The following is a 27,835-nucleotide window of genomic DNA, read 5'->3' as shown; positions in this document are numbered from 1 at the left end:
GAAATCAAATCATGTGCACAGAATAATGATCCCAGTTTTTTTTTAAAACAATAAAACCATTTTTTAGGTAATGATTCAGTGCTGTTTTTGGATCAGTATCGGCCAACATTAAACTTCCCTAGTGTTTACGCATTTTTTGGTTCAGAATATGTCATTTAGTAGATTCAAAAAATTGAATTTTTAGACCAAAATGTTTAAACACTTTAATAACCATTTAAGAGTTTATTCACACAGAAGTTTGTAAAGTTTGCACCTTACTTTTCATTTGTACAGCCAATATATAATGTATGAATGTAATAACTTAATAATGATGTTAGATATCTTGTCAAAAACATTGAATTAACAGTTCAATTTCTAATAGTGTTGCACCAATACCAATATTGGGTGGGGCCCCGATCCATCACTAAAGTGGTGGTATTGGTATCGGCAAGTACTAACAAAAAGGGCACAGATATCATTTTTGAGAGCCAAAAGTTTATTCAACTATTGGCACCCATTCCAGGTAGGCAATAAAAAGTTCTTCTGGATTAACTTTGTATTAGTCTTTTTCCTGCTTCACAAAAGGTAGGCAGCAGCTTTCAAAGCCATAATGGCAATTATTTTACATCCAAGTAGTATCGGTTCTTCATATATACACACACACACACACACACACACACACATCAATTTCAAACAGATGATATCGGTATGGTATCGGTATCGGCTGATGCTGCACAGCCAGGTATCGGGTATTGGTATCAGGGCCAAAAAACGGCACCGGCGCAACACTAATTTCTAATGTGTACATTATTTGTTAGGTGTATCAGACTTTATAGGTTTAAAATGTTGAAGTTGGTTTTTAGTGGGTACTGGACAGAAAGGTAAAAAGAATTAGGCTACAGACATGCACTGTGAAAATATTGGTTTAGGCTAACCACTAGCTGCTAACGTCGCTTAAAGTCAGCTAAGAAAAAAGGCAACATATTAATATTTTTTAATAACTTTTTTTTCCGATTACAACCAATTTAGAAATAAGAAAGGCAATATATACATTGGTGAAATTGTTCTAGAATGAATATATATTACAAACCTCTTCCTTTATTCGTGTATACAAAATTGGATTTCAAAGTTTACCCATCAATTATGCCAAAATCTGGCCTAGCACTCAGTCAGTCTTCCCATCTCCTAGGTTGCTATTGATTCAACTGTTCCTGCAACTAAATGAAGCTTCACATATTCTATAAAATCAAAACTAAACCTTCTAATTTGGTTATAGATTATTCTAGAGATATACTGCTCTGCAATGTTAAAAAAGGGATTTTTAATAAAAAAAATGTCTTTATTTTGATCTAGAATTATTTCAGAAATATTTGTCCACACCATTTCAGCACAAAATATCCACTTCCCCTCGCACAGACACAGAAGCCCTTAGTTACACAAATATGCACAAAATGCCTAAAAAGAAAAATATTTTATTAGCTGCATGACTGTCCCCTGTGTCTCAGTGTGTGTGGGCGTGTGTCTCTATTGGCTGTCAACTAACTTTGTTTTTTTTTCCACCTTTGCTCCTCTGTAAATTTTGCTGGAATAAATTTTAACTTGCTGTTTCAGTACTATACCCTGTGGTTTTAGTAGTTCCTCTATGCCTTATATTCTAGCTGAATTTCATTGTCTGTCAATGTCTAGACAGACAAGAAAAAACATAACAGAACAGCAATAGACAGAGCTGGTCCTGCACACAGTTGGTAGCCAAGTGAGGGATCAAACACACAAAAAAGGTCACCTTCTTACCTCTAAACCCAGGCAGCCTGAAGAAGAAGTCAGAGCTCACCACGGATGCAGCAGCAACCTCACTCTGCGTTTTCTCCTCCTTTCTGCAGCGATGAACTTTCTCCGGACTCATCTCTGGGAGAGGAAGGGAAGGGAGGTGAGGGTGAGCAGCAGGGTGAGGACCATTCACAACCGGAACCAGAACCACCACAACTACAGCCCCAACAGCTTGAGCAAAATCCTGAGCCACAGACTCTGCTATCACAACATGAGCCTGAGCCAGAACCAGAACCCCAGAATGAACCAGAGGTGGAGCCAGAAGATGAACCTCAATCCAAACCTGAACCTGAGCCATCAACAGAGCCTGATCCCCATCCTCAAGTTGAGTCCCTGAGCAATGTTGTGCCACAGGAAGTTCCTGAAGCCTCTTCTCCTTGCAATGAGGAGAAGATGGTGGTCGAGACAGAGCTTCACAAGTCAGAAATGGTCGCTGAGGCAGAGACGATACTTGATAAAGATGAGGCGCAGGGTGAGAACTGTGAGGGCAAGGCAACGCAGGGAGAAGACAATGAAGAAGAGGGAGGAACAAAAGCAGGTGGTACAGGCAGAAGGGCCAGTCTACACCACACAGCCTCGCCTCTGAGGGTGCAACGCAACGGGGCCGGCTCGCACTCTGCGTCCTCTGACTATGAACTCTCGCTTGACCTCAAAAACAAGCAGGTATGGCTGTCCTGGGGAGGGGGGGTATGTTGGTGTGTTTTGGGGTGTTGGGAGGGGGTGGATGGATTGTGCTGGCCAGTTTGTATTATACTTTTTTGTGATTAGACGTGTGTGGATCATTTTCTGAAAAGAAGGCAATAGGATGATAAAAAAGCAATTTAGTTTGTCTTTTTATTTTTGTATGAGTCTGGCTCGTTATTGAATAATAAAGAAACCTTTAGGGGTTTTAGTCAACTATTAAAGCATTATCATTGCCATGTCATTTCATCAACATCAACATATTCACTTGGTTTTGAAAAGTAAAGCTTGAACTTTCTTTTTCAGGTAGGATGAATCGATATTTTGTCCCACATATATACATACATTATATATATATATATATTTAGGGGATAAAATGTATTTCCTTTTTGCTTTCATAGGTGAAGTTGATTATATTGTGATTTGTTAATGTTTTAAACAATTTATTTGTAAACAATTATCTGTGCATTGACTTCCATATTCACAAGTCTGTCTTGTAATCACGTTTTTGTCACCAGGGAAATCATCCCCAAAACATAATCATCCTCATTTCAAGAGCCAACAAACATTTACCATCCATTTCCATCTCAATTTCTCTCAACAATCTTCTTCAGTACATGGATTTTCAAGCAGGTAAGGCGATAAAGTTGTCAAGCTTATAGGCCTCATAAATCTAAGGGTTTGGTTATCAGGTTGTTTCTTTCTTTATTGATTAGGTAGACTAACCTAAAATGTATCTTTCAAATACATTTCAATTGCTTAAAAGCCCTGTGGAGGTAATTTACAAGTATGCTATTTGACAGGGCTTTAGGAAAATACATATTTGAAGCTTTTTATATCAATAAATTGCAAATGACTCAAATGTTTGTGTTTTTACCACCAAAAAATGTTTTTTTTCATTTAGGGACATTAATCTGCCTATACTAACACCCAGTCTGAGCCATGACTAAAATAATACCATGTTAAGTTACTCTAAATGGACTGAAGATTTGCATTTAACATTTCTAGTCATACAAACCAATCAAATGCTTATACCTTTTTGGAATTGAACCAACAATGTAAAGATTGCAAAAAGATTACACTTCGCATTGAACCAAAGTCACAATGCATTGAGTGGTCTTAGTACGTTTTGTGTATAATTGGGATTCAGTCACCAATGAGGTTCAGCATGCTGGGGTCTCTTTTACGTTTTCACAATACATTCATTTGGCTAAATTTCTAAATTTTTTCATGAATTTCTTTTAGTTCAAAACCCATGGCAAATCAAAGTTTTAATTTAATTCCAGATTTGATACTTTTTTAACACACATGGCCCCTGACTGCTGTTTATAGAGATTTTTAAACATTGTGCTTTGTTGACTAAATTGTATAGATTTTTTCCAATTAACTTCTATCATACAAAAGAGTTCACACAGAGGTTTTGTAAGAAACCATAAGCTTAAGGTTTGTGGCCCTAAAAGTTAAAGGTAATTTTATATTTTTCGGTTCATCACCACCTCTGAGGTAAAGATCTAATTCTAACCACTGGTGGATGAGAAAGTTAAACCCTAAAAAAGTGAATTTAATTTGATTTCAATAATTTTCCATTGGAACAGACTTCCATTCGGGAACAGAATTTTGATCTGTAGCATTATTAGTAAAAATGGCAGCGCCCTGCACCTGCAGTACTGTATGGTGCACTTGATTTTTCGCTTGTGTTTTCTGCATATCACCCTCAGAATGCAAACCCACAATTGAATGAATTTGGTTACTTATGCAACACCTGCTTTTTGGTACATTTTACCTGAAATGCAAAAACTTTAACACCTTGTTTTTAAACACACCTGTCTTCCATAAAATTCAATTATTGTTCCTTCTGTTAATTTTATTCATTAATTTTGAAGTAGAGATGTTAGCTGTAGAGCTAAGCTACCATTAGAACACATGATGCATGTTTTGATACAACTTTTTGATAATACAGCAGATAATACATTTTTAATTTGGGTCAAATATGTCATATATGGAGAGAAAGGGTGCATATACCTATTTGTCGTCGCTACTTCATGATGATTTAACAGACATTTGGTTCTGATTTATCTTCCCACTGCTTAGTGAGTGACAGTACTATAGATGCTGCATGTGAGGCTTCATAGGGCAGTCAGCCATTTTCAAAAGATTTTGTAAGGAAGCGCTTGTTGAAAACTATTTGAGCCTGCTGTAGGTACGGCACGGGGGCACACAATGCAGAAACATAGGTAAAATTTATCTATTAACTAAAGGCTCTGGCTGAGGCAGAGATTATTTAATAGAGAAAATCACAATAAAGACACCAAGAGACCATATCCAGCTAGCATTATTAATGACAAAACCAACAAAAACTCCAATAAAAAGGCAAGATAACTAAATCAGGAAACACCTAGCAAATAGTAAACAAACAAATTGCATAAATAACAAAATATGCCTAAACTATATTATAATCCACAACACCTAACACAAATTAACAAATGTTCAGTTATAGAATCGTTAGTTGTAGGCTTTAATATTAAATTGTAAATGTTCTGTGCTAGGAAAAAATTACTTTTTCCATTTGGGATGTTAACTTTAGAAATAAATTAAACCAGTCACCTAAATCTTCACTTTAGTTATTTTTTTTTACTGTAAACTTTATTTGAAGCTCCAGGTAACTGTAGATCAGGGTTCAGTGGCTGCATCTTACAAATGGCGAACCCTACCTGGACTAGGTCCTTCGAAAGGCCGTGAAAATAAGTAGGCTGGAAGAGTTCAGCTATAGATTCAAACAGGTCCAGCCTTGTGCGGATGCCACGGCCCCTCACTCAACATAATATCTGACACCTGGCAACAGTGACAGTTGACTCACAAAGCAGACAAAAATGGATGCCAAACCTCTTACTGCAATTCTCTGTGCTAATTACATTTATGAGCAGCTTCAGCAGCAGTACCGTCAATGCATCTATCAGAGTTGTTCACGAACTGCACAGATATTGGAATGTGTCCATAAATTTCAGCCAAACCCATTTGCACAGGGACAGATAAAACTTTCCAAAAACCAAACATTAACCACTAGATATCTGACTCACTAACCCTTTCAATTAACGATTTATATTAATTTAAGATTAAACTCTTCACATTCTGAATATTCTGATGTTATACTAAACTGCACTTATAATATTCACCACTTTTCGTCACCATTTCCCTTTTTCCTTTGAGCATGGAGTAGCCGGTTTTGGTTGGACTAGCAATGAATCACAGGATACCCTAAGCTAAAAGGATACACGGGACTTGTCCTTCAAAAGAAAGGCTGCTTTTGTCTGCTGCATATTAAGGGGTCTTTTAATCTGAAGAGACCATGGATCACGTAAATGGTCGCCGAATCTGGCCTTCGCAGGATGCATCAGCAGGATTCGAACACAGTACTTGACTGTGTGCAGAGGAAGTTATTCAGTCATTTGAGATGTGAAAGCAGACACATATATAAAAGGTGCAGGACACAGATCCTTGAGGACCTTAATAGAGGAAACCTGCTCCAGATAAACAGTCCATTGAAATCAGTAAAAATAGCCCTTGGTAACAAGGCGTTTCTTCTCCATTAAATGTATATTTATATCACCTTTTTGAACCTTTGTATGTATTGCTCCATTAAAGATCACTGGATCCTCTCCAGTTTTTGGAGTTATTATCCAATAAAGCTATTAGAATACACTAGAGAGGTGTTTTGCCACCTCATCCCTTAGCATCTTAACTCAGGCAGTTTTGTCTGGATTTCCTCCGTCATCACTCCCCTAATTGAGGCTCACAGTTCTTTTAACCTCAGGTCACCTTGCTACTTCACTCTTTTAATCTCAGATCTGAGAGTCCCTCTTTTTCACTATCCTCTTGTCAAGTAGGCTTGAGATACACGATAGCCTGGATTGATCTTCTGTCCGCACAGGTGGGGGTGCAGGGGCTTGATGGATCTCTGGATCAATGTCAAAGTAATTGGATCTGCTTGGCGATACCTTTATTGCCACGGAAGAACTTGGTGATGGATTGTTTGAGTCACTTAAAGCTTAGCAATGAACCCTGTGAAACATGTGCCACTTTTCTAAGCTGAATGTATTTTGAATGTTGATATTTCCATTTCAATACTGGATAGCTTTGCCTTTCCTGTTCACTATCATATGTTAGTAGCAGCGTTATGATGTGGTGAATGCTTCCATTTAGCTGAGAGAGAAAATAATAATTGGTTGCATCAAGTTATTAGCAGCCTGCATGAGCTTGAAAGCTATGTAGCAAAAATAAAAACATTTTGATTTTTTTTTTTTTTTGCAGTATGTGTGATTTAATAAGCTGTTGTTTTATTTGCATAGTCTTTATACAAAAACACTGTTAAAGGTGGAAACTGGATGAACTGGTTTTCCATTGTTATGCATTTTAAAGGACATTGTGTCAAGTGTCGTGTTTTCACTCGCACAGATTTTATAATTCTACATTAGAAATATCCATTACCTAATAAGTGCAGATTTTTGCTGTGCTGTGTAGTACATTTGAGAGGTTATAATACTGGATTTTTTTCCTTTATTATTACAGCTTGTAAACCATTTAAACAAAAAACGTTATTGCTGTTAGATGTAGTAGCCAAAGGACTCCCCAGAAAAGAACCGGCATTGAATTACCATTTGATTCAAGATTTAGCTAAGAAAGATCTTTTCAGTGAAAAAGTAAACTGTCTTTACTAAAATTTTATAACAAGGATTAAAACGCACTAAACACAATGCCACCTTATCCTCTTTACCACTGTTTTTCAACCCTGATCCTCAAGGCATGTTTTGGATGTTTCAGATTATTGGAGTTCAGCAAAGCCTGTTATTATGCTATCAATTGATATCAGGTATGTGAAAGCTAGGAAACATCTAAAACATGCAGGGCAGTGTGCCTTGAGGACCAGGAGTGAACAACACAGCTCTATACCACCCAAAATCTTTCCTACTTCACCATTCAGTTCATCCCACATTAAAGCCTTGGATATATTGGTGGTATATTGGATATTAATTACACTAAACTGTGGACTACCTTTCCAATGTCATTCATTATAGACCATGAGGTCAGTGTGGTGTGGATCTGCCTGTCAGGATTGATTCAGTGACAGAGGAATGGAGCACTGTCATTGCCATCCTCTTAAACCACAGTAGCACCAAAATAATCATTCTTATCTCACAGCTTAGTAAAATTACCATAAGTAAAGCTGACAGGGGCCAATGGGGTGAATTTTAACACTGCCAATCTTGGTGCAGTTATCTGTCCCAAAACTTCATTTTTTCTATGAGGCTTCCTTTTGACACCCTTGTTTCTGTGTATCTTTTGCTCTTTTCATCTATCAAGTTGCTTTTATGACCTTGACTTTTTAAATACTTGCCGTCCATTGTGCTGCTTAACAATTCTCTCTGCTAGAATCTCATGCCAACAAATTAATTATTAACTTGTTTTACATTTGTGGGTCCTAAAGAAAATGTGATTCTGTGTGCGCGAAGTTATAGGTATAGTGGAGGATTTTCGCAAATTTTTGAAATAACCCACCCTCTCTACTTTAAACAAAAAAAAAAAAAAATGCACATGCACAACCCTGTACCCTCTCCCGAGAGGGAACGCCTATTAAATGGGTGCCAGAGCATGCACAAGCCCATTTCTTCTCATGCACACTTTGTTTAAAAGTTGTTGTTTGAATCCCTCATACAAGCTTACTTTCCAAAAGAAGATTTGCAATTTTTCCGGTATGTCAGACTCACCACCGGTAAGTGAAATTGGGGGCGAGCAAGTAGGATGGCCTTATGTAAACATATGATTGACAATTAGGAGGAGCACTTATGTTGATGATCCACCTGGAAAAAGAACATCCTCCACTATACCTTTAAAGTATTTGGGTCTTTAAGAGAAAAATGTATTGTTAGTAACTAAATAATTTCACAGTCAAATTAGGTTGTTTACATTTTTTGAGCCAGATAAATGGATGGTCTCACTACTTGCTTACTGACTTAGAGAGAAAAAGGAATTAATGTAAAAAGGAAAAGAAAAAGGATTTCTTCTAAAAGAGTGTATTAAAATGAAAATTGAGTCATTTGTTGATTCCTTATATCATGGGCGCCCAATTCCAGTCCTCAAAAGCTAGAAACCTGCAACTTTTAGATGTATCTCCCCTCCAACACACCCGCATCTAATAAATGTTTCATTTCCAGTCCTTTAGAGAGTTGAATGTCATGCTAATGTGGAAATTCAGCAATATGATTTAGGTGTGTTGGAGAAAAGATTCATTCACAAGTTCTCAAGGAATTAATATGATTGTCATTGAAATCCATATAGTTGTTCGCTATGTATTGTTGTAATGGATAAGGTTATAACTTTTCCTTAGTTTTCATTATATATGTATTTTTTTAACTTTACATATAGTTTAAATTTATATTAAAGCAGAATACAGGTAAAATACAATACCACACAGTCCTGCACAGATTGGGACATCTACTCACCATATGCACACTGCTACCAGTGTAATAAGAGAGGAAAAAAGAAAAGTTGAAGATTACCAATCCGGATGTAGGCCATGTGACCCCGCTTTTAATATAGAGTCAGATCTTATCCACTATCCTCTGCTTCTAATATTTCCCTCCTCTAAACCTAATATCTTCAGCCATATTAAAAGCCCGTTTTTTTAAATGACCAGCTGCATCCCTGATTAAAGAGAGCAGTGAAAACCAAATCCTTCCAAGTCCAGACTAAACGGAAAGCTAAACAAACAAGATCAGCTGCTACATTAAATCAAATACTACACAACTGATGCTTCATCTCTGGATCAAGGGCACCTCTACAGTTTATGCCATGCAGACTTTATTTGGTGAGGGACACTGCTCCAAACAACACAGCCACTGACCTTATGACAAAGCTCATTTTAAAAATTGCCTAGTGGAAAAAAACGTTCCAGTTTTATCACACAACCTTGTAAATGTAAATGGGTTAGAAAAGATTTCGAGTTTCATTAATATTTCTAAAGAGTTGCATATAATTGTTCTTCTCATAACCAGAAGCCCCATCTTCTTCAGCGAACAATTTACAGTATCAGAGTTTGCAAACCCAATGCATGCTGTAGTCTTTTTTCTTTCTTTAATAGAGCTTTGTACAAACTCTTACCTTGACTTTGTCCTGAAGCTCAGTAAAATAAGATTAAAGTCACACCTGGACCATTTTTGTTTTTACCTGATTGGGTTGTTTTATGTGCAATAAACTGATACTCGTAGTTTATGTTTTCCCAAAAAGTCAGGATAGATCCATGCAAAAATAAAAGAAATAACATAGATTTCTAGTTTTCTTAAGTTAACACAAAATTTACTGTATTACAGGACAATGAAAAATACTGATAAAAAATGTTTTCAGAAACCCTTGTCCTTGAAGGGGAAAAAGAAAGAAGGAAAGAGGAAGGAAAAAAAGCAAACCTAATGAAAACGAGCTCAAAAAGACTAAAGAAGATAAGAATACTTCAAAAGATGCCCACAACCTAATTGTTCTGGAAAATTGAAAGAGGATTTATGTAGTGTGTGAGTAGCTGCCAGTTGAGAATGGTAATTTTACATCTTTTTCCATTTCCTGGAGTGTTAAGTCATTTTTCACAGGCTCTAATGATAGCTTGATTAGTTTTAGGAAAATTATATATATATATATATATATATATATATACACTATATTGCCAAAAGTATTTGCTCACCCATCCAAATTATTGGAATCAGGTGTTCCAATCACTTCCATGGCCACAGGTGTATAAATTCAAGCACCTAGGCATGCAGACTGTTTTTACAAACATTTGTGAAAGAATGGGTCGCTCTCAGGAGCTCAGTGAATTCCAGCGTGGAACTGTGATAGGATGCCACCTGTGCAACAAATCCAGTCGTGAAATTTCCTCGCTCCTAAATATTCCACAGTCAACTGTCAGCTGTATTATAAGAAAATGGAAGTGTTTGGGAACGACAGCAACTCAGCCACGAAGTGGTAGGCCACGTAAACTGACGGAGCGGGGTCAGCGGATGCTGACGCGCATAGTGCGAAGAGGTCGCCAACTTTCTGCAGAGTCAATCACTACAGACCTCCAAACTTCATGTGGCCTTCAGATTAGCTCAAGAACAGTGCGCAGAGAGCTTCATGGAATGGGTTTCCATGGTCGAGCAGCTGCATCCAAGCCATACATCACCAAGTGCAATGCAAAGCGTCGGATGCGGTGGTGTAAAGCACGCCGCCACTGGACTCTAGAGCAGTGGAGACGCGTTCTCTGGAGTGACGAATCGCGCTTCTCCATCTGGCAATCTGATGGACGGGTCTGGGTTTGGCGGTTGCCAGGAGAACGGTACTTGTCTGACTGCATTGTGCCAAGTGTAAAGTTTGGTGGAGGGGGGATTATGGTGTGGGGTTGTTTTTCAGGAGCTGGGCTTGGCCCCTTAGTTCCAGTGAAAGGAACTCTGAATGCTTCAGCATACCAAGACATTTTGGACAATTCCATGCTCCCAACTTTGTGGGAACAGTTTGGAGCTGGCCCCTTCCTCTTCCAACATGACTGTGCACCAGTGCACAAAGCAAGGTCCATAAAGACATGGATGACAGAGTCTGGTGTGGATGAACTTGACTGGCCTGCACAGAGTCCTGACCTCAACCCGATAGAACACCTTTGGGATGAATTAGAGCGGAGACTGAGAGCCAGGCCTTCTCGTCCAACATCAGTGTGCGACCTCACAAATGCGCTTCTGGAAGAATGGTCAAAAATTCCCATAAACACACTCCTAAACCTTGTGGACAGCCTTCCCAGAAGAGTTGAAGCTGTTCTAGCTGCAAAGGGTGGACCGACGTCATATTGAACCCTATGGATTAGGAACGGGATGTCACTTAAGCTCATATGTGAGTCAAGGCAGGTGAGCAAATACTTTTGGCAATATAGTGTATATGTTTTTTTGTTTAAGGCTTTAAACAAAGAATTAAAGTGCAATTTGTTATTGACATTGGATTACGCAAAAATACAACAAGAATTAAAAAAACAAAAGGGTCTAGTTATAAACTTTTTTATATATTTCTGCATACTTAACTTATGTTAAAGTTTAGGCTATAAACACACTTTAATTATTACTGTAAGGTAGGATGAAATGCAAGGGATGTGCACTGATTTCAAGCCTCTTGAGTCAAAATTTTAAAAACATCTTTTTGTTTCGCTTTCTGCTACAAGTCTTCTTTGGTATGTCAAAATGTTTTCTGTGTTCAGAGTGAATGGATAGCAGCTTTGACTAACTGTTTTTAAGTTGTACCAGAATCAAACTTCAATCTGCATTGTGATTGGTCCACACATGAATAAGCTAGGATCTACAAAATCTATTTTGATCTTTTCATGTTGGTTTTGCTGCTAAAAGGTTAACCTTTACTTTAGAGATTTAACTTTTGACATTTTAATTCCTTTCTTGAGCATTTTAATTCCAGTATTCTGTACTCGACTCCATCCATCCTTCCATCACATTTGCCCATTTCAATAGAATGACAGAAAAGCATTTTATATATATATATATATATATATATATATATATATATATATATATATATATATATATATATATATATATATATATATATATTTTGTGAATTAAAGTATTTCCCTTTTACTTCAAGAATCTATGCTACTATACATAGTTTTATCACAAATAGTTGCAGGTGTTTGCATACCATATTAGTTTAACATTTACAGACATTTACATTGTAGGGAACCAAGCAAACGTTTCAAATAATTCTCAGTCTTGCATGTTAAGAATGTGTTTTATTGTCGTTGTTCTTAATATTTTTTATTTTTTTGTTGGAAAAAAGCTTCTGAATAAACATATTATCTTTCAAAATTGCTTGTTTCTTTAGATGTCAAAGACATGAAACAATTAGAATGTGCTCATCTGTGTTTCTCTGTTTTTTTATCAGATCGAAATGTTAGAGCACAAATACGGTGGCCACCTCATCTCGCGTCGTGCTGCCTGCAAGATCCAGACTGCCTTCCGCCAGTACCAGCTCAGCAAAAATTTTGAGAAAATCCGCAACTCTCTCCTGGAGAGCCGGCTTCCACGGCGCATCTCTCTGCAGAAAGTCCGCGTGCAAAACACCGAGGGTTTCTCTGCTGAACGGGCCCTGGCAGAAGGCTGCAACTTGGCAGGTATTCCACTGGTGCGTTCGCCATCTCTGCCAGCCTCAGTTGGCAGCACCTTGACCGACCTGGAGGACTCTTTCACGGAACAGGTCCAGTCACTTCAAGAATCTATGCTACTATACATAGTTTTATCACAAATAGTTGCAGGTGTTTGCATACCATATTAGTTTAACATTTACAGACATTTACATTGTAGGGAACCAAGCAAACGTTTCAAATAATTCTCAGTCTTGCATGTTAAGAATGTGTTTTATTGTCGTTGTTCTTAATATTTTTTATTTTTTTGTTGGAAAAAAGCTTCTGAATAAACATATTATCTTTCAAAATTGCTTGTTTCTTTAGATGTCAAAGACATGAAACAATTAGAATGTGCTCATCTGTGTTTCTCTGTTTTTTTATCAGATCGAAATGTTAGAGCACAAATACGGTGGCCACCTCATCTCGCGTCGTGCTGCCTGCAAGATCCAGACTGCCTTCCGCCAGTACCAGCTCAGCAAAAATTTTGAGAAAATCCGCAACTCTCTCCTGGAGAGCCGGCTTCCACGGCGCATCTCTCTGCAGAAAGTCCGCGTGCAAAACACCGAGGGTTTCTCTGCTGAACGGGCCCTGGCAGAAGGCTGCAACTTGGCAGGTATTCCACTGGTGCGTTCGCCATCTCTGCCAGCCTCAGTTGGCAGCACCTTGACCGACCTGGAGGACTCTTTCACGGAACAGGTCCAGTCACTTGCAAAGTCCATTGATGATGCACTTAGCAACTGGAGCCTGAAGACCATGTGTTCACTACAAGAAGGTGGTGCCTATCAATTCAGTGCTGACTCCTTTAATGCAGCAACTGCTGCCTCTTCAGGTGTAGGAGCAAGTGGTGAAGGGGCCTGTGTGTCGCAAGCAACAGTTCATCAAGGACCGGTTGATCCAAGTGACTTGTCCAGAAGTGCAAGTAAACTGATGATGGCCTTTCGTGATGTAACAGTGCAAATCGACAGCCAGAATTTCAGAGTTTCATCCTCAGTCATGGAATCATCTTCAGTTACTCTGGGCAGCTGCATCCAGCAGCAAGGGGTCTCTAGCACTGTAACAACCACTTCTTCATTAACAGACTCCACACCAGCCCCTGTCATAGATGAACCATCAGAGGAACCTCCACCTCCTGAGGTCCCCACAGAACCAATAGATGCTCCACCACCACCTCAAGAGCCCCCACCACCCCCTATAGAGACAGACATAGAAGAAAGTGGGGAAGCTGAATTTCCTGCCCCCCCTCCTAGTGAAGAGGAGTTTCCTGATAATACCCAACCTCCCATCACTCCACTAGATAGGATGTCTACCATTCAAAGCATACAGGAAGTAGCTCCGCCACCTCCACCCCCGCCTCCACCAACAGAGTCCACTCATGTCCCTCCACCACAGGAAACTATGCTGCTAAGAAGCTCTCCAGTGGCGGAGCCCCTGGATGTCAAGAGATGTGGCTCAGAGATGGCAGACAATAGCTCAGAGCAGATGAGCAGCAGCAGCACGTCAACAGAGGCGCGCTCGACATCTGAGGCCTCATCCAAAGAGGCGCTTCAAGCCATGATCCTCAGCCTTCCACGTTACCACTGTGAGAATCCAGCTAGCTGTAAATCTCCCACGCTGTCCACTGACGTCATGCGAAAACGCCTGTACCGGATTGGCCTCAACCTCTTCAATCTGTGAGTAATAGTGACAATATGGAATGCTTGCATTTTAAAAGAGTTGTTATTGAAGTTCAAGGCCAACTGCAAGTGGGGATGAAAAGTATAATTACTGGTAGGAAAAGGAAAATATTTGTTAGAAATAAATGGGTTTTATTTAAGGCTTACAAAAGTTAAAATAATCTTGCATGCATTTTTGATGTTATTCAGCAACAGGCAAAGAGTGTGCTTTAAAGTGTCTTTCATAATCTTCCTCGAACTTTTCAAAAATTTCCCTTGCAGCACCTTCAAATTTCCCTGCACTTGAAATGGAGATTATGATAGACTACTATAAAAAGATGCAAATAACTGTTAAGTGGCAGAAAAATCATAAACAATCAGACTCTGAGAATTACATCTAACTGCAGTTACCGTAGAAAGTATACTGGGCTGGTCTTCACCAGCCTTGCACTTTAAAATCTTTAATTTTTTGTTCATTTTTTGCCATAAATATGATTCAATTCCTTGTAGCTTCTGGTAGCCTGACTTTCACCATACGCTCAAATCTTTTGCAAACTCTAATAGGATTTATATCAGATTTACTATATTTAACCAGATGCATTTTCCTAACTCTGACCAAATCTTTGTTGTGAGGGATTGCTGAAGAGTTAATGAGTCGGTGCTACAGTAACAGCCGGTTAACTTTGATAGAAAACTTGGAACCGGTCTGACTGATCTGGTGAATAGTCTCTGTAAATTGCTTTGAAACAAAACAGCCATATTGATATATTGGTCCCACCATCATATCTGTATGTATTTAGGGTGATGAGCAGTTAAAACTACTCTAAATGTTTAACCATCTTCACAAGTATGATGCAAAAGTTTTTTTAATCGCTGTCATCTAGCTATATGTCAAGATACATTAGTGTTCTGTTGTGTCACCAGCTTGTGTGTCTGTTTTTGCTTTGTTCTTTTTATTTCAAGTGATAATTTTATAAATTTTTCAGATTAACTGATCAGACAGTTAGGTGCCTTCTCTTTAAGCAATAATGTTGTATAACATTACCCCAATGTTATACAACATTAAGCAATATTTATGTTAGATCACCTCTTAGACATACAGTATTGGTTGGTTTTGAAATTTTCTAAAGTTGTATTGGCACAGAGAAAATCTCCCAAAAATATTTTGACGTTATTGGCCAGATCATAAAACTATATGAAAAAAGGGAAAATTTCTTCTATGGGATCATCAGCACAAACATTAATATTGCTCAAGCCTTATTTGCTGGATTTGTCAGGCTTTTTAACTCTCTCATAAATGAAGGATCTTAACTCAATTTTACCAGGGCCTGCAATGAAAAACCCTAAAGATCAATTAGCTACCAAATCAAGTCTAGTACATAATCTGTTTCCAACTTGCACCGATTTTGACAAAATTTCAGAATTTCACTGAATTTTGTCCCCTGAGTTTTCTCCAGGGGGGGCTATAAAGTCAAAATAGACATATACCAAAACCTAATCAAACATATACTAAGCTATCACACAAGTATACTTATATGAATGCCAACAACAAAAAACATTATTAAAAAAAACATAATTTCATGTACAGATTTACTTGTGTACATAACTTTTAACCCTCTGAGGCTTTGTGAAAGTAAATCTGTGTGAGTCCAATATGGTATCACAGACCTAAAAAAAAAAAAAAAAAAAAAAAAAAAACACTTTAATAATGGAGAAGCTATTAGTCATCTTTATACTTTTTTAATATAGAAAAACTATTTATTTTCTGAGAATTTATTTATTTAAGAGTTTATTTTGGTTGTAAATTAATAAACATCTAGAAAAGTACATTATATTATATTATTTTCCATGTGAATCTTAGGTTGTTCATTCCTCTTTACCTTCTCTAAAAAGTGCTTCAAATCAGTCCTACCTGTCAGAGAGAGGCGTTTTAAATCTGTCTGTCCAGACTGTGTGCGTCAAATCACTCCGGTCACTTTTAAAAAGAATGCATGGAAAACAAAAAAGTTCATTATCTCTCTTAGAGGCTGTCAGCTGCTACTTATGCTGGAACAACTCCTGCTAAAAGTCTGGTTGTAGGATTTAGCTTTTTCCTTGGTTCGCTGCTTTAAATTTATTTCGGGCTTGTCATTTACATGGATTTTTTTCCACCATCATCCTTCTCGTGAAAGGGTAACTCAGTAAAGATCTCTTTGAATTGTGTGAAAGCTGCTCTTCAAGTTCAACTGTCGTCGTCCCCATAATCTTTACCTCACTGCCTGACTGACTACTATCTAGATCACTTACATCACTGTGGCAGGGGCAAAAATTCCAGGAGCCCCAAAGCCATTAATTTTGCGATGCTGATTTCGCTACACTTCAGGGGCGCTTTGAATGAGCGCCCAAGAAGAGAAATTATACGTTGTCAGTGAAAATGCACTGTTGAATGAGAGTCAGTTTGTAGAAGTGCTGTTTTAATTAATCATATTACATGTAGCCACATACTATTACTGTAAGTAAAACTGACATTGATACATTTTTTAAGATTTATATATATTATGACTTTTCCCCTCCACACACAGGGAGGGCAGCACCTAAGCGCCTCCTATGGGCCAGCCGCCACTGCTGAACATTATTAGTTAAGTTTCCTTTCCTTTCATTCTCTTATTAATCATTTTATCATTTTTGTCTCAGATTATAATCCTATTTTTTAAAAATTATTTATTCTCTTTATTTATCCAGGTTCATTCATTTGATTACCTTTATGTCACTGCATTATGTTTTCTTTTTCCTTTATTCATGCACAACACTTTGAATTACCTTGCCAAGGGAAATGGGGTATTTAAATAAAATTGCCTTCCCTTAAATATTTTGGGCACAGTTACCAAGGGTGTTTATTGACTTTCTTGTTCATTATTGGTTCTAGTATTTTTCTTTGAATTCCATTTAAGTTGAAAGGAAAGAGTTAAAAATGTCAGCAGATTGATTAAAGATACCATGTGAACAGAGAGATGTATGGACCCATCCGTTACTCCTCTCCTGTTCTATGTGTATCTGAACTTTAATAAGGCCCCGTGGACAGAAAAGAGGTTTTCTCTGATTATTCCTATTCTACAGAAAAAGCCAACAAACTCTGCCAGATGTAAAGTGGGCAATAATGAGACAGAAGAGTGTGGAAAGTTTTACATATTAGTAGAAAATAAAAATAGAAAAGGAAATAGGTTTAAGCAGCATGCTCATGTTAGACTAGATGGAGATAATATCATCGGGGTGCATCAGGCAGACACATACAAGTCTTATCTTCTGTACTGTAGTCATTGCTGCTACAGATGTAAAGCATTAAATCTTTCACACCACATACTGTTTTAAATGGATTGCAGTGATGCTGCCAGATAGTAGATTCCAAGTTTAGATAAGGAACCCTCTAAGAAAGAAGATAAGAAAAATATTGCTAGTGGTATCTTGGCAATTAATGCTTTGACGGCTCTAGACAGTTTGAACCTAAAATGGGTGCAAAGGGGGCCACATTACAGGAGCTAGATGTTCACAGGTGTTTGAATATCACATATTTAAATGTTTTACACCATATTTACTGTTTCAGTGGTTTAAATAATAAAAAAAAACCAGCATGATACTTGATTCATATAATTTTTTTTACTAAGATTTGCTTTAATCTTGATCAGAATTGCAAGATCTGGTCCCTGAATGCATCTGGAAGCAAATGTCTTCCAGACAATTAGGTATGTATTTAGAAAAATTATTAATGTATTACCAAAAAATTAATTTTTACACTTTATTCATTTTTAACTCGTGATTAAGCAAAAGTAGATGGAGACATCTAACCTATTTTATTTAAAAAGTGCTAACTTCCAAAAGCTTCAAAAACAGCTCTGTAAATGTAAACACAATCCAACTTTCCTTTAAAAAAGAAAACACTTGTAGACACTTGTTTACATTTAGATTGAGTTATAGAGCGGTTAATTAGGCAGAAATCCTGAAATAAATATAATTAAAGCAACAAAGAATTAAAGGATACTGGCCCCTACGAACTGGAATTGCTCACCCCTGCTGGCTAACAGATTCAGTTCCAATTAATTGTTATTACAGAGCGTCAGACATACTGTACATACACAAGCTCAGAGAAAAGGCCTTAGACCAAAAACATTCTACATCACAAAGGCGTCACTACTCTATATTTTGCTCTTAAACCTTGTTTAATTAGAGTAATAATGACCATAACCACAAAACTGCAGGCTTTGCACACATAAGTGAAAGTGTTTTTAAACACTATGAGTGTGGCTGACAGAAAGCCAAAGACGGTTCAACAAACAGATTCCGGAATTTAGTTTAATCTAGGTTGAGTCACAAGATGCTACGATTCATTGTGCTGAGAGTCCAGTTTCTTTAGCATTCAGATTTGCTTAAGGACACAGAGTTTTCATGAAATCAGTTTGCATGACTAAACAGCTGTATTACAGCTTTGCTGCTTAATGCAAAGCAAAGTGTGATATGCTGTCTTAAAACATACCACCACCTGACAATAAAGCAGTGGAAGCATGTTTTGTGGAGTGCTAAATTAGTTTTATTGGAAATCTGAGAGGATGAGTCTTTTGTAAGGCTTGGAGTAGGAGGATGGTGCCTAGCTTTGTTTTCAGATGCTGAACTTACCCTTTTAGTTAATTTAAAAGTAAAATGTAATATGCTGACACATTTTGGACAACTTTATGTTCCCAACTCTTTGTGAAGAATATGGGGGATCCATTCCTGCTCTTGCATGACTGACCACCAATGGACAGTCAAAGGTTTATAAAGACTTAGATAAATTTGTTGAGCATGGATAAGGAATGTTCTGACCTGCAAAGAGTCCTATCCCAAACTTGATAAGACAAACAAGTACATTTTTAAATAACTGTTAATATGTATTTTTTGATAAATCGAAAATGTAGCTGCTCCGTAATTTTTGTTGACAGCTAGGTGTAGGAATAGGCTTTGATTAATTCTTACTGATTTCTGTAATTATTTGAGATTTCATTTTATCTATGTACAAATAGTATAGATATTACCCAGTTTATTACAACCTTACTAGTAATAAACCGACTTAGAGGGTAGAAAAAAGATTAGACCAAGGAGAAATTGAAAGGTAAAGAGAAAGAGAGATAGAAAGGCAATTGGGCTTAAGGCTTATTAGTTCCACCACTTCATATCCTCCTCCTCTTACCTGCACTGTGATATGCTTTGCATCTTAAACAGCACTGTGTGCTTTGTGCTTAAACTTTAGTATTACTTGATCATGCAGACAGAAAAGCTTACACAGGCACAAAGTAGGGTGGTATTAGTAGTATGTTAAATCTCAAATCCACATGCGCAATGTTTGCAAAGTAAACTAACGAGTGTTTTAATGGAAAGTGACTTGAAGAGGGAATTCAGGTGTTTTGATTAAATATCTGTCTGGGTTAGTTTTTGTAGGTGCTTATCCCAGGATAAAGTGATGGACAAGCATATGTTTAGAAGCAGGAAAGAGGAGAAGAGGGTCACCTAAAACAAGAGCACTGGGAAAAGGTGGAAAGGCCACCTGATAAAGTGTTCTTCCTGAATGTGGATGGAATGAGAATCACTCCATCATGACAAAGGAAGCAGCACTGTCCAACTTTAAACTCAACAGAAGTAAGAAAGAAGGGTGGGTACATGACATGACAGATATATTTGTTTATATGGATTAATTTTCCTTCTAACGTCAGAGATCCTTAAATCCTCCTTTCTCCTTCATGCTATAAAAATATCCATTATAACAGCTTGTGCTAGACCAAGATCTTGAGGAAAATGAGGCCCCTCCAGATCTGCATGAATTAAATGTCAATGTGAAGAGTGAGTGTGTGTGAAGGATATTAAATACATATGTCAAGCAACGCTAATTAACACAGCAAAGCATGCCAGATTCCTCTAGAGAAATTTCACACATTGGGAGGCAGGTGCTTCTCAAAAACCTTGCTGTATCTATGTGACTATGGAGAAGTAATGGGTGTTTGTTTAGGTATGCACAGTTCTTTCCTGTATTAACATTCTGACCTTGGTGGCAAATCACCCACTATATAAAGACACACTTTTAAATCCACATAGCAGACAGAGGGAGCAATTTGCATTCTTTATTTCAATTAAATTTCAATTTAGTTTACTTAAATAGCGACAATTTACGACACATGTCATCTTAAGGCACTTCACAGATACAATTCAACCAGATCATATATTCAGATTGATTTGAAGTTTTCTATCTAAGGGAAAGCAGCTGATTGCATGGACTCAGTGACTCAAAGGCAATCCCTCACACCAAGCATGCTTGTAGCGACAGTGAAGAGGAAGAACTCCCTTTTAACTGAAAGAAGCCTCCAGCAGAACCAGGCTCAGTGTAATCGGCCATCTGCTGAGGCCGACTGAGGTGCAAGGAGACAGAAGCAGAGATTTTTTTTTTTTTACTTTTTTAATAAAAGCCACAAAAAAAATTGTGGGGATTTTATCTGACAGAATAGAACATAAAATGTGAAATTAAAAGAAAATTATTAAAGAATCTAAACAGTTTATATGCTTATGTATATGGCTAAGTGTTATATTGCTAATAGATTAATCTGTAAATTACTGTATGTTTTTTAATGAATATATTAAAGCTAAAGGCTCAATTTTTTTACAGAATTAAACTGACTGAAACTGAAACTTTTCCACTTGAGGAATTATGGCTACTGCATACTGATTTGGCAATTAAAACGTTTTTGTTTTTTTTATCTTAAATACAATATATATATAAATATTTATTTATTTATCTATCTATTTTATTATTTTTTTTTTGCAATTATGATATAATGGCCACTCTAATTGAGTTGCTCCGTTTTAGAGTCACTATAGATTACGATTATTTCAATAATTCTTCAGCCCTACTTAAGTACAAACCTACCTTAAAATAGTTCACTAAAATGTCTGGCAAGAGAGTAGAAGGACAGCAAGAAAATAAATTGCTGACAGGACTAAATATACCAAGCATTAGTCCAGTCGTACCAACTGTTTAAAGAGCTTTACCCTAAGGTTGCATTTACCCCATCAGATTGGCTAACACACATATTCATACACCGATGCAAACACCAGTCGGCAACATGCAGTTCTATGTGTCCAATTGCCCAGGGAAACAATGACATGCCACAGGATAATCCTGCAATAGAACCCAGTTTAGAAATGATTGAATAATGGCTAAACAATAAGTTACACTGAGGATCTAATTGTGCACAAAAGTATGTGTAAATGAAAGAAGACAGCAAAAAGAATTTCAAAATGTTTACATTTATCAATAAACATAGGAGAAAGGTGAGTTTTTTATTTATACTATTCTTAACCTGAAAAACATAATAGTGGTACATTTTTTTTTCTTTTGCTCACCCAGGTTAACTTTGTGATTTAGGTCTAGGAATGAGATGGCCCTGGACACTGGACTTTTTGGCCATTTTTGTGTTAATTTGCCATATGTTTTGATCATTATTTTTTTGTCTAAACAATCTAATGGCAGGCACCACCATATTTCTATGTCAACTTTTCCTTCAAGTCAGAGTCAGACTACAATAATCTAAATTTGAAGTAGTGATTTTAATCCTTCTTGTTAGCATTTGTGTTACCGTATTTTCACGACTATAAGGCGCACTTAAACGTCTTTTTTTTCCTCAAAATGTGCGGTGCGCCCTATGGTGCGGTGCGCCTTATGTGTGTTGTAACTGCGACTTTTGAGACCACCTCATTGAGGAGATGATGAAAGAGTGGCTGAATGTAAGGAGACCAGGTGTTTTTTTTCCACTCATCACCATCGCTGTTAATATGTAACTCCATGCGTGCCCATCTCACAGCTGATGTGAAAAACATGGGGAAAAAAATTAACGCTGCTCGACATCGGTGTGAACCGGACCCAGCAGGTGCAGCAGAAGCAGCGAGTTTACATGCAAAGTCAATGGTTGACGCGCATATAGGTGCAGCAAAAGGTCCCGCAGCGCATTTTGGTGCAGCAGGTCGGGAGCGTTTAAGCATCTGAAGCGCCGCGCTTCTGCTGCTCGAGATGGAAAAATGGAAGTTTTGCTGCTGGACGCGCCGCATCAACCAATCAGAGAAGCTGATCTGGGAGCTGCCAGCGAGACAGACAGCGCTCTGATGACATATGATATTAACGCAAATGGAAAAGGCTGGATGGATGCGTGGCTGAGGCAGGTGTATGTGAGAAGACTAGGTGGTTTTTTCCACGCATCACCATCGCTGCGTGCCCATCTCACAGCCGATGTGAAAAAAAGGTGAATCAATGAACGCTGTGCTCGCCGTTATCCCGGGGGTCTGACAAAGGAGCTTCAACCGCTCGACATCGGTGTGAAGCGGCCGTTCAAAGTAAGGCTGCGAGCGGCGTGGGAGCGATGGATGACCGACGGAGACCACAGTTTCAGGATAAGAAGGCAGCGCCGGGCAGATTACGCCACAGTTTGCGGATGGATTGTAGATGCTTGGACTAAAGTGTCTGCTGGCTCTGTTGTTCAAGCTTTCGCAAAAGCCGGCATTATTTCTGAGGAGCTGCGCTGCACGGAAAGTGACTGACAGCGAAGAAGGGGAAACTGGCATGTCTGATTTAGCGCAGCTGTTTTATTCAGAAACAGAGGATGATGACTTTGATGGGTTTGATTAATACTTTGTAATAAATACATGAATAAAGCACAATCATACTCAGTTTTGCTCCCGCTGTATTTTTCTCCCTGAAAACTTAATTCAACAGCATCCCCGGCGCGTCTCCTCCTCTTCATCGCGATGGCTGGCAGGTGTTTTTTCATCTAAATAATCTAAATCTTGCAGCTATATTTGCTGTGATCAGTGGGAATAAAGTAGTTTTAATATGTTTTTAAGTGAGAAAGTCCACCTGAAAACTTAATAATTGCAGTCAGTTCATCCAGATTATCTATTTCTGTCGGAGGCGCTCAGACCCCCACATACCAGCGGTGCGCTGACAGCAGAAATCTCTTCATCAGCAGCCTGTAGGCTGGGCAGCCTGGGGTTCACCGCGGCTGCTGGCAGGTGTTTTTCATCTAAATAATTTTAGCTGCAGGCACCAGGATACCGGCAATAAAAGCGAACATATTCCGTCAGCAGGTTTCAGGATTTTAAGTTAATTTAGGAGTGACCACAGCGCTGTGTCATCTGCGATGTCTCTGTCTCACGGCCAGCTGCCAGGTTTGATTAATACTTTGTAATAAATACATGAATAAAGCACAGTCATACTCAGTTTTGCCCCCGCTGTATTTTTAAATACGCAGTAGAGGTATTTAAAGGTAGTAGAGGACTTGTACCTGTATATAAAAAACGCGCCCTATAGTCCGGTGCGCCTTATGTGTGTGTTAAATACAGAAATGGGACACATAACTGAGAGTGCGCCTTTTAGTCCGGTGCGCCTTATGGTCGTGAAAATACGGTAACTTGAATTTCAAACGATTAAAGAATTTATCTTTAGAAATAGCAGTACTTCTTTTACCCATGTAAAAATTCCTTTGTGCATCATTCAAGATAGCAATTCACACTAGATTTTATTCTGTAGGGTAGACTAAATATACCAAAATATGATCTCCTAAATGTAATTATTTTTGCATTGCAAAATTGCATGTAAAATCTCCATGCTTGTAATTATCTGATGAAAACAGTCCCACTTATCCAAATCTCTCCATCATGTATCGCCTTCCAAATTTTCAATCTTCTCCTCTCTGTTTGTTCCTGATTGCGAATAATAATCACCATGTGTGATCCATCTGCTGTTTAGCAAACATCAAATGAGTGATATCTGCCAAATTCATTTGGCCAGACATCGTCACCTTCAGCTTATGGAGTGAGCTAACAGCTGAGGGAACGCTGATGAGCCTTTTGTGGCAGACGCTCTGTGAGGTCCAGCCTGTGTTCTTCCTCCTTTACTCTGCTGTTTTTGCACATCTGCTTTGTCTGGTTCTCTTCCAACCTCCTCATCCTCTACTCCTTTTTACCCTCATTGCACTCCACTAAACCCATTAGCTGTGGTGCACACACATGGTAACAAACACAGTGTTCCTTATGAAACAGCTGTGGTTTAAATACAGCATGAAGACTCAAAGGGAAATGATGTGAAGGTGATGCCCGAGCCTTCCTGGAGTTTATGTCTTCTACATTTAAAATGGTTAGAAGGAGCAGAAATATGACTCTTCATTTCAGATTTATATAGCATCCAGAACCACTGGCTTAAGATTACCTTCCAAATAGGATGGGAAACACACCATAGCCAAGTGTATTTGCTTACCTGCATTGATTGCTTATCAACTTTATTGATATCCCATTCTAAATCCACATCCTTCAAAATGACATTGGTCTTTCATCTGCAGCATTTAAAGCTTCAGCTCTTCAGGGAAAGCTATCCACAAGGTTTGGAAGTGTTTGTTTATAGGATTTCTGATCATTTTTCCAAAAAAGGCATTTTTTGAGGTCAGGACATATGTTGAACAGGCCAGTCAACAAAACAGAATTGCTCTACAGTTATATTAGGAGAAGAAAAAAACAGCAAACTCAACAGAAATGTAACACCAAAGCATGTATACATTGTTTAAAATAACTAATAAAACTTAAAAAACCAAAAAACGAATAAATCAAATGCACATTGCTATAAACTATGTACAACAAAAATGGAGAGCTTCTCCTATTATCATTGAGGTACTTGGATATGTAGATATTGCATATATTCAATGATTGCATATAAAGAAGGTCAGAGCAGCAGCATTGGCAGTGATATTAATATTGCATGGTATATATTGTATCAGCTTGGATTTTACATATAAGAGCTCATTATAGTGATGGCAAACAGAAATAAACAGTTTCCCAGTTTCTTTGTCTTCACTTTGATACATCTGCAAAACCCAAAGAACTAATCAATTTATAAGTAAATTGGATTTACTTTGTTTTCTTTCAGCTATATATTTTTAGTTTTTGTTTTTTTTTCCAAACGGGGTGTGCTGGAAAGACACTGACCAGACATGATTTTGCAATAAGCTACAAGAAACATTTAGGCCTCATTCCAATGTCTCTGGATAGGCGGATGGATTTACAGCTGCATTTTCAAAATGAAAAAAAAAAAAAAAACTAACTTGATTGTTAATAAATTTCATAATAGCGCTGATGATTATCCTTTCATTTTGGCATTCCATTGCTTGTCAATGATTACAAAACAGTTAATTTCTTCTTTTTAGCAAGTGAAACATCTGTAGCCTTCTTTAAGCCAACAAGCAAAGCCCAGCAACAGGTTAATTCAATCCGAGTTCTTCTCTCCCATGTGCAATAATATAGAAGATGGTTTTTGAGGTTTTAAAGCCTTACAATTTTTATTTTTAAGATCTCAACATACGAGAGCCATGCACAAGTCAAATGTGCAAACTCTGTTAACAAACACTTTTTAATTGTGTTTTCAAGAAGCTATTTGATTTATGCAAAGGATTGATTATTTAATTGTAAACACATTAAAAGTATATAATGTGTATATTCAGCTGCATACTAAAGTATAAATCAGTCTATGTTCAAATACCTTCTCAGTCAAAAATGACTTGGTAAGAGAAAATCTATGGATGTATGATCTTTGTTATGCTGCCTTATCCAAAGCAATTTGGGATGTAAGATTACATTATTCTTTGTATTTCATCATTTCATTCTGATTATTTCTTTGGAGTTAAAGCGTTCATAAAATACAAAGCCAAGTTTACATTGTCATAGATTAATAATGATAGTTCAGTGGGTGAAATGGACGTACAGAGAAGTTCAAACCCCATCGACACCTCCTCTCTCTGCAAATATTACGATTCCAGACTTCCACCATAAAACAGTCGAACCCAAACGAAGCCAAGAGTTGACGTAAACTCAGGGATGTTGCCTTATTTGGTTCTGGCAGGTAGTTTTGTCACGCCGCCAGCAGAGAGCCATGAGCCGCCCATCCTCAGCCGGAAGAGGGGGGCTGGCGGAACAGGCTACCGTCACCGGGTCGGGTTCGGTTGCTCCGTCCCCCGCTGGCTGATGGCTCGGTTAGAGTGCCCGGTGTGTTTCGACTACATGCTGCACTGTAGTCGACCAAAATTCCCCCCAGACTTTTTTTTAGGAATGAAAAATAAGACATGTCCGGGAAAACAGGACATCTGGTCACCCTACCATATCAACAATTTTAATCTTTCAGTGAGTTACCTGTAGTGCTTGTTGCTACAGTATGATGCGTCTGCTCAGCAGCTTCTATCATTGTAAACCAACCAATCAGCACACAGCTCATCTAAATATTCATGAGCATACCATAAAAGGAAGAAAACCTGTCGTTTCATTCTAGGGCTTTTAACCAGACTTGCATTAGGGCTCATAGAACAATAAATATGCCATTTTCAGCTCAACCAATGTTACACACCCTATTCAGAGACCTTAAGGACCAGCACCAAATACCCTATAGAATCATTCTATGATGCCTTTAATACTGATATCAAACTATGAATGACATACAGACACATTGATATGAATTGGTTTCCTAATCCATTTTCTACATGTCCAGCAATTACTGCCAAACATGCTTTCTAGATTATTTCTCCTCTACTTTGTCCCTTCTTGTTCATCATTTCCACACTTAAGCAGACCATCACACCTGAAATTTACTGAACCTGGTTACAGTAAAATTATATCAATATTTTTTTAGGTTTACAAATATTAGCAGATTTGCAAAAAAGCAAAAAAATTTAAAAAATTAATGATACAGCCACTCTTTACGTTGTGTTAGAGTAAACCTTTTCTTCCAACCCGTTTATACTTCTAAACTGTGAATCTGAGTTGATTATTAAATGCTCCTCAGTATGACAGATTTATTATGGCCTTGTATCGATTGGTATTCCAGCTGAAGACTAATTCAAATGTTTTATGTCTTATCTGTTCCAGAAATCCGGACAAAGGCCTTCAGTTCCTGATCTCCCGTGGTTTCATCCCCGACACGCCCATCGGCGTAGCCCACTTTCTGCTCCAGAGGAAGGGCCTTAGCCGACAAATGATAGGGGAATTCCTGGGAAACAGCAAGAAGCCATTTAACAGAGATGTCTTGGAGTAAGTGGCAAACATGACAGCTTTCATTACTTTGAGAAACGTGTTTGATAATTCAACACATTTTTGGGTTGGGAAGTCAGGACTAAGCTTTGAATTCCAAAGCTATTTTCACTAACCTAAATCCTCTGCCCTTTCTAATCACATGAAGTCTGCAAGCATTTTACTTTTATACTTTTAGAATACAAAGTCAATGCGCAAAGTCAGAGTTGTATTTCAAACCTATTTTCTGCACAGCTGGAAATAAAAAGGACATCTCTGTTTCCCATTATCCCTCAAAAGCATCCTAGTTATCCAAAATTTGTTTGATTGAGAGCAGATCGAGCTACAAGAGATACACAAAAAAATTCTAAAATAAAAAAGCAAAATAATAATAAAAAAAAGTATGGGA

At 37.9% G+C, this 27,835-nt stretch overlaps 1 protein-coding gene across 3 annotated transcripts in view; it reads left to right on the top strand.

Moving 5' to 3' along the window:
* Positions 1-27,835, top strand: part of iqsec3a (IQ motif and Sec7 domain ArfGEF 3a) — a 134,666-nt gene that overhangs the window by 64,738 nt on the left and 42,093 nt on the right. For 2 of the 3 annotated variants that reach the window (XM_038288412.1, XM_038288413.1), the window contains exons 3-6: positions 1,860-2,469; positions 12,445-12,756; positions 13,382-14,355; positions 27,286-27,447. In XM_038288412.1, coding sequence (XP_038144340.1) covers positions 1,860-2,469; positions 12,445-12,756; positions 13,382-14,355; positions 27,286-27,447 — 2,058 coding nt within the window. Of the gene's footprint in view, positions 1-1,859; positions 2,470-12,444; positions 12,757-13,069; positions 14,356-27,285; positions 27,448-27,835 lie in introns of all 3 variants that reach the window. The other variant, XM_038288414.1, reaches the window with a different exon arrangement.

The sequence above is a fragment of the Cyprinodon tularosa genome, unplaced genomic scaffold (assembly GCF_016077235.1).
Source record: "Cyprinodon tularosa strain WSP-4 unplaced genomic scaffold, ASM1607723v1 ctg255, whole genome shotgun sequence".
NCBI lineage: Eukaryota > Metazoa > Chordata > Actinopteri > Cyprinodontiformes > Cyprinodontidae > Cyprinodon > Cyprinodon tularosa.
This window is presented reverse-complemented; position numbering and strand designations above follow the sequence as displayed.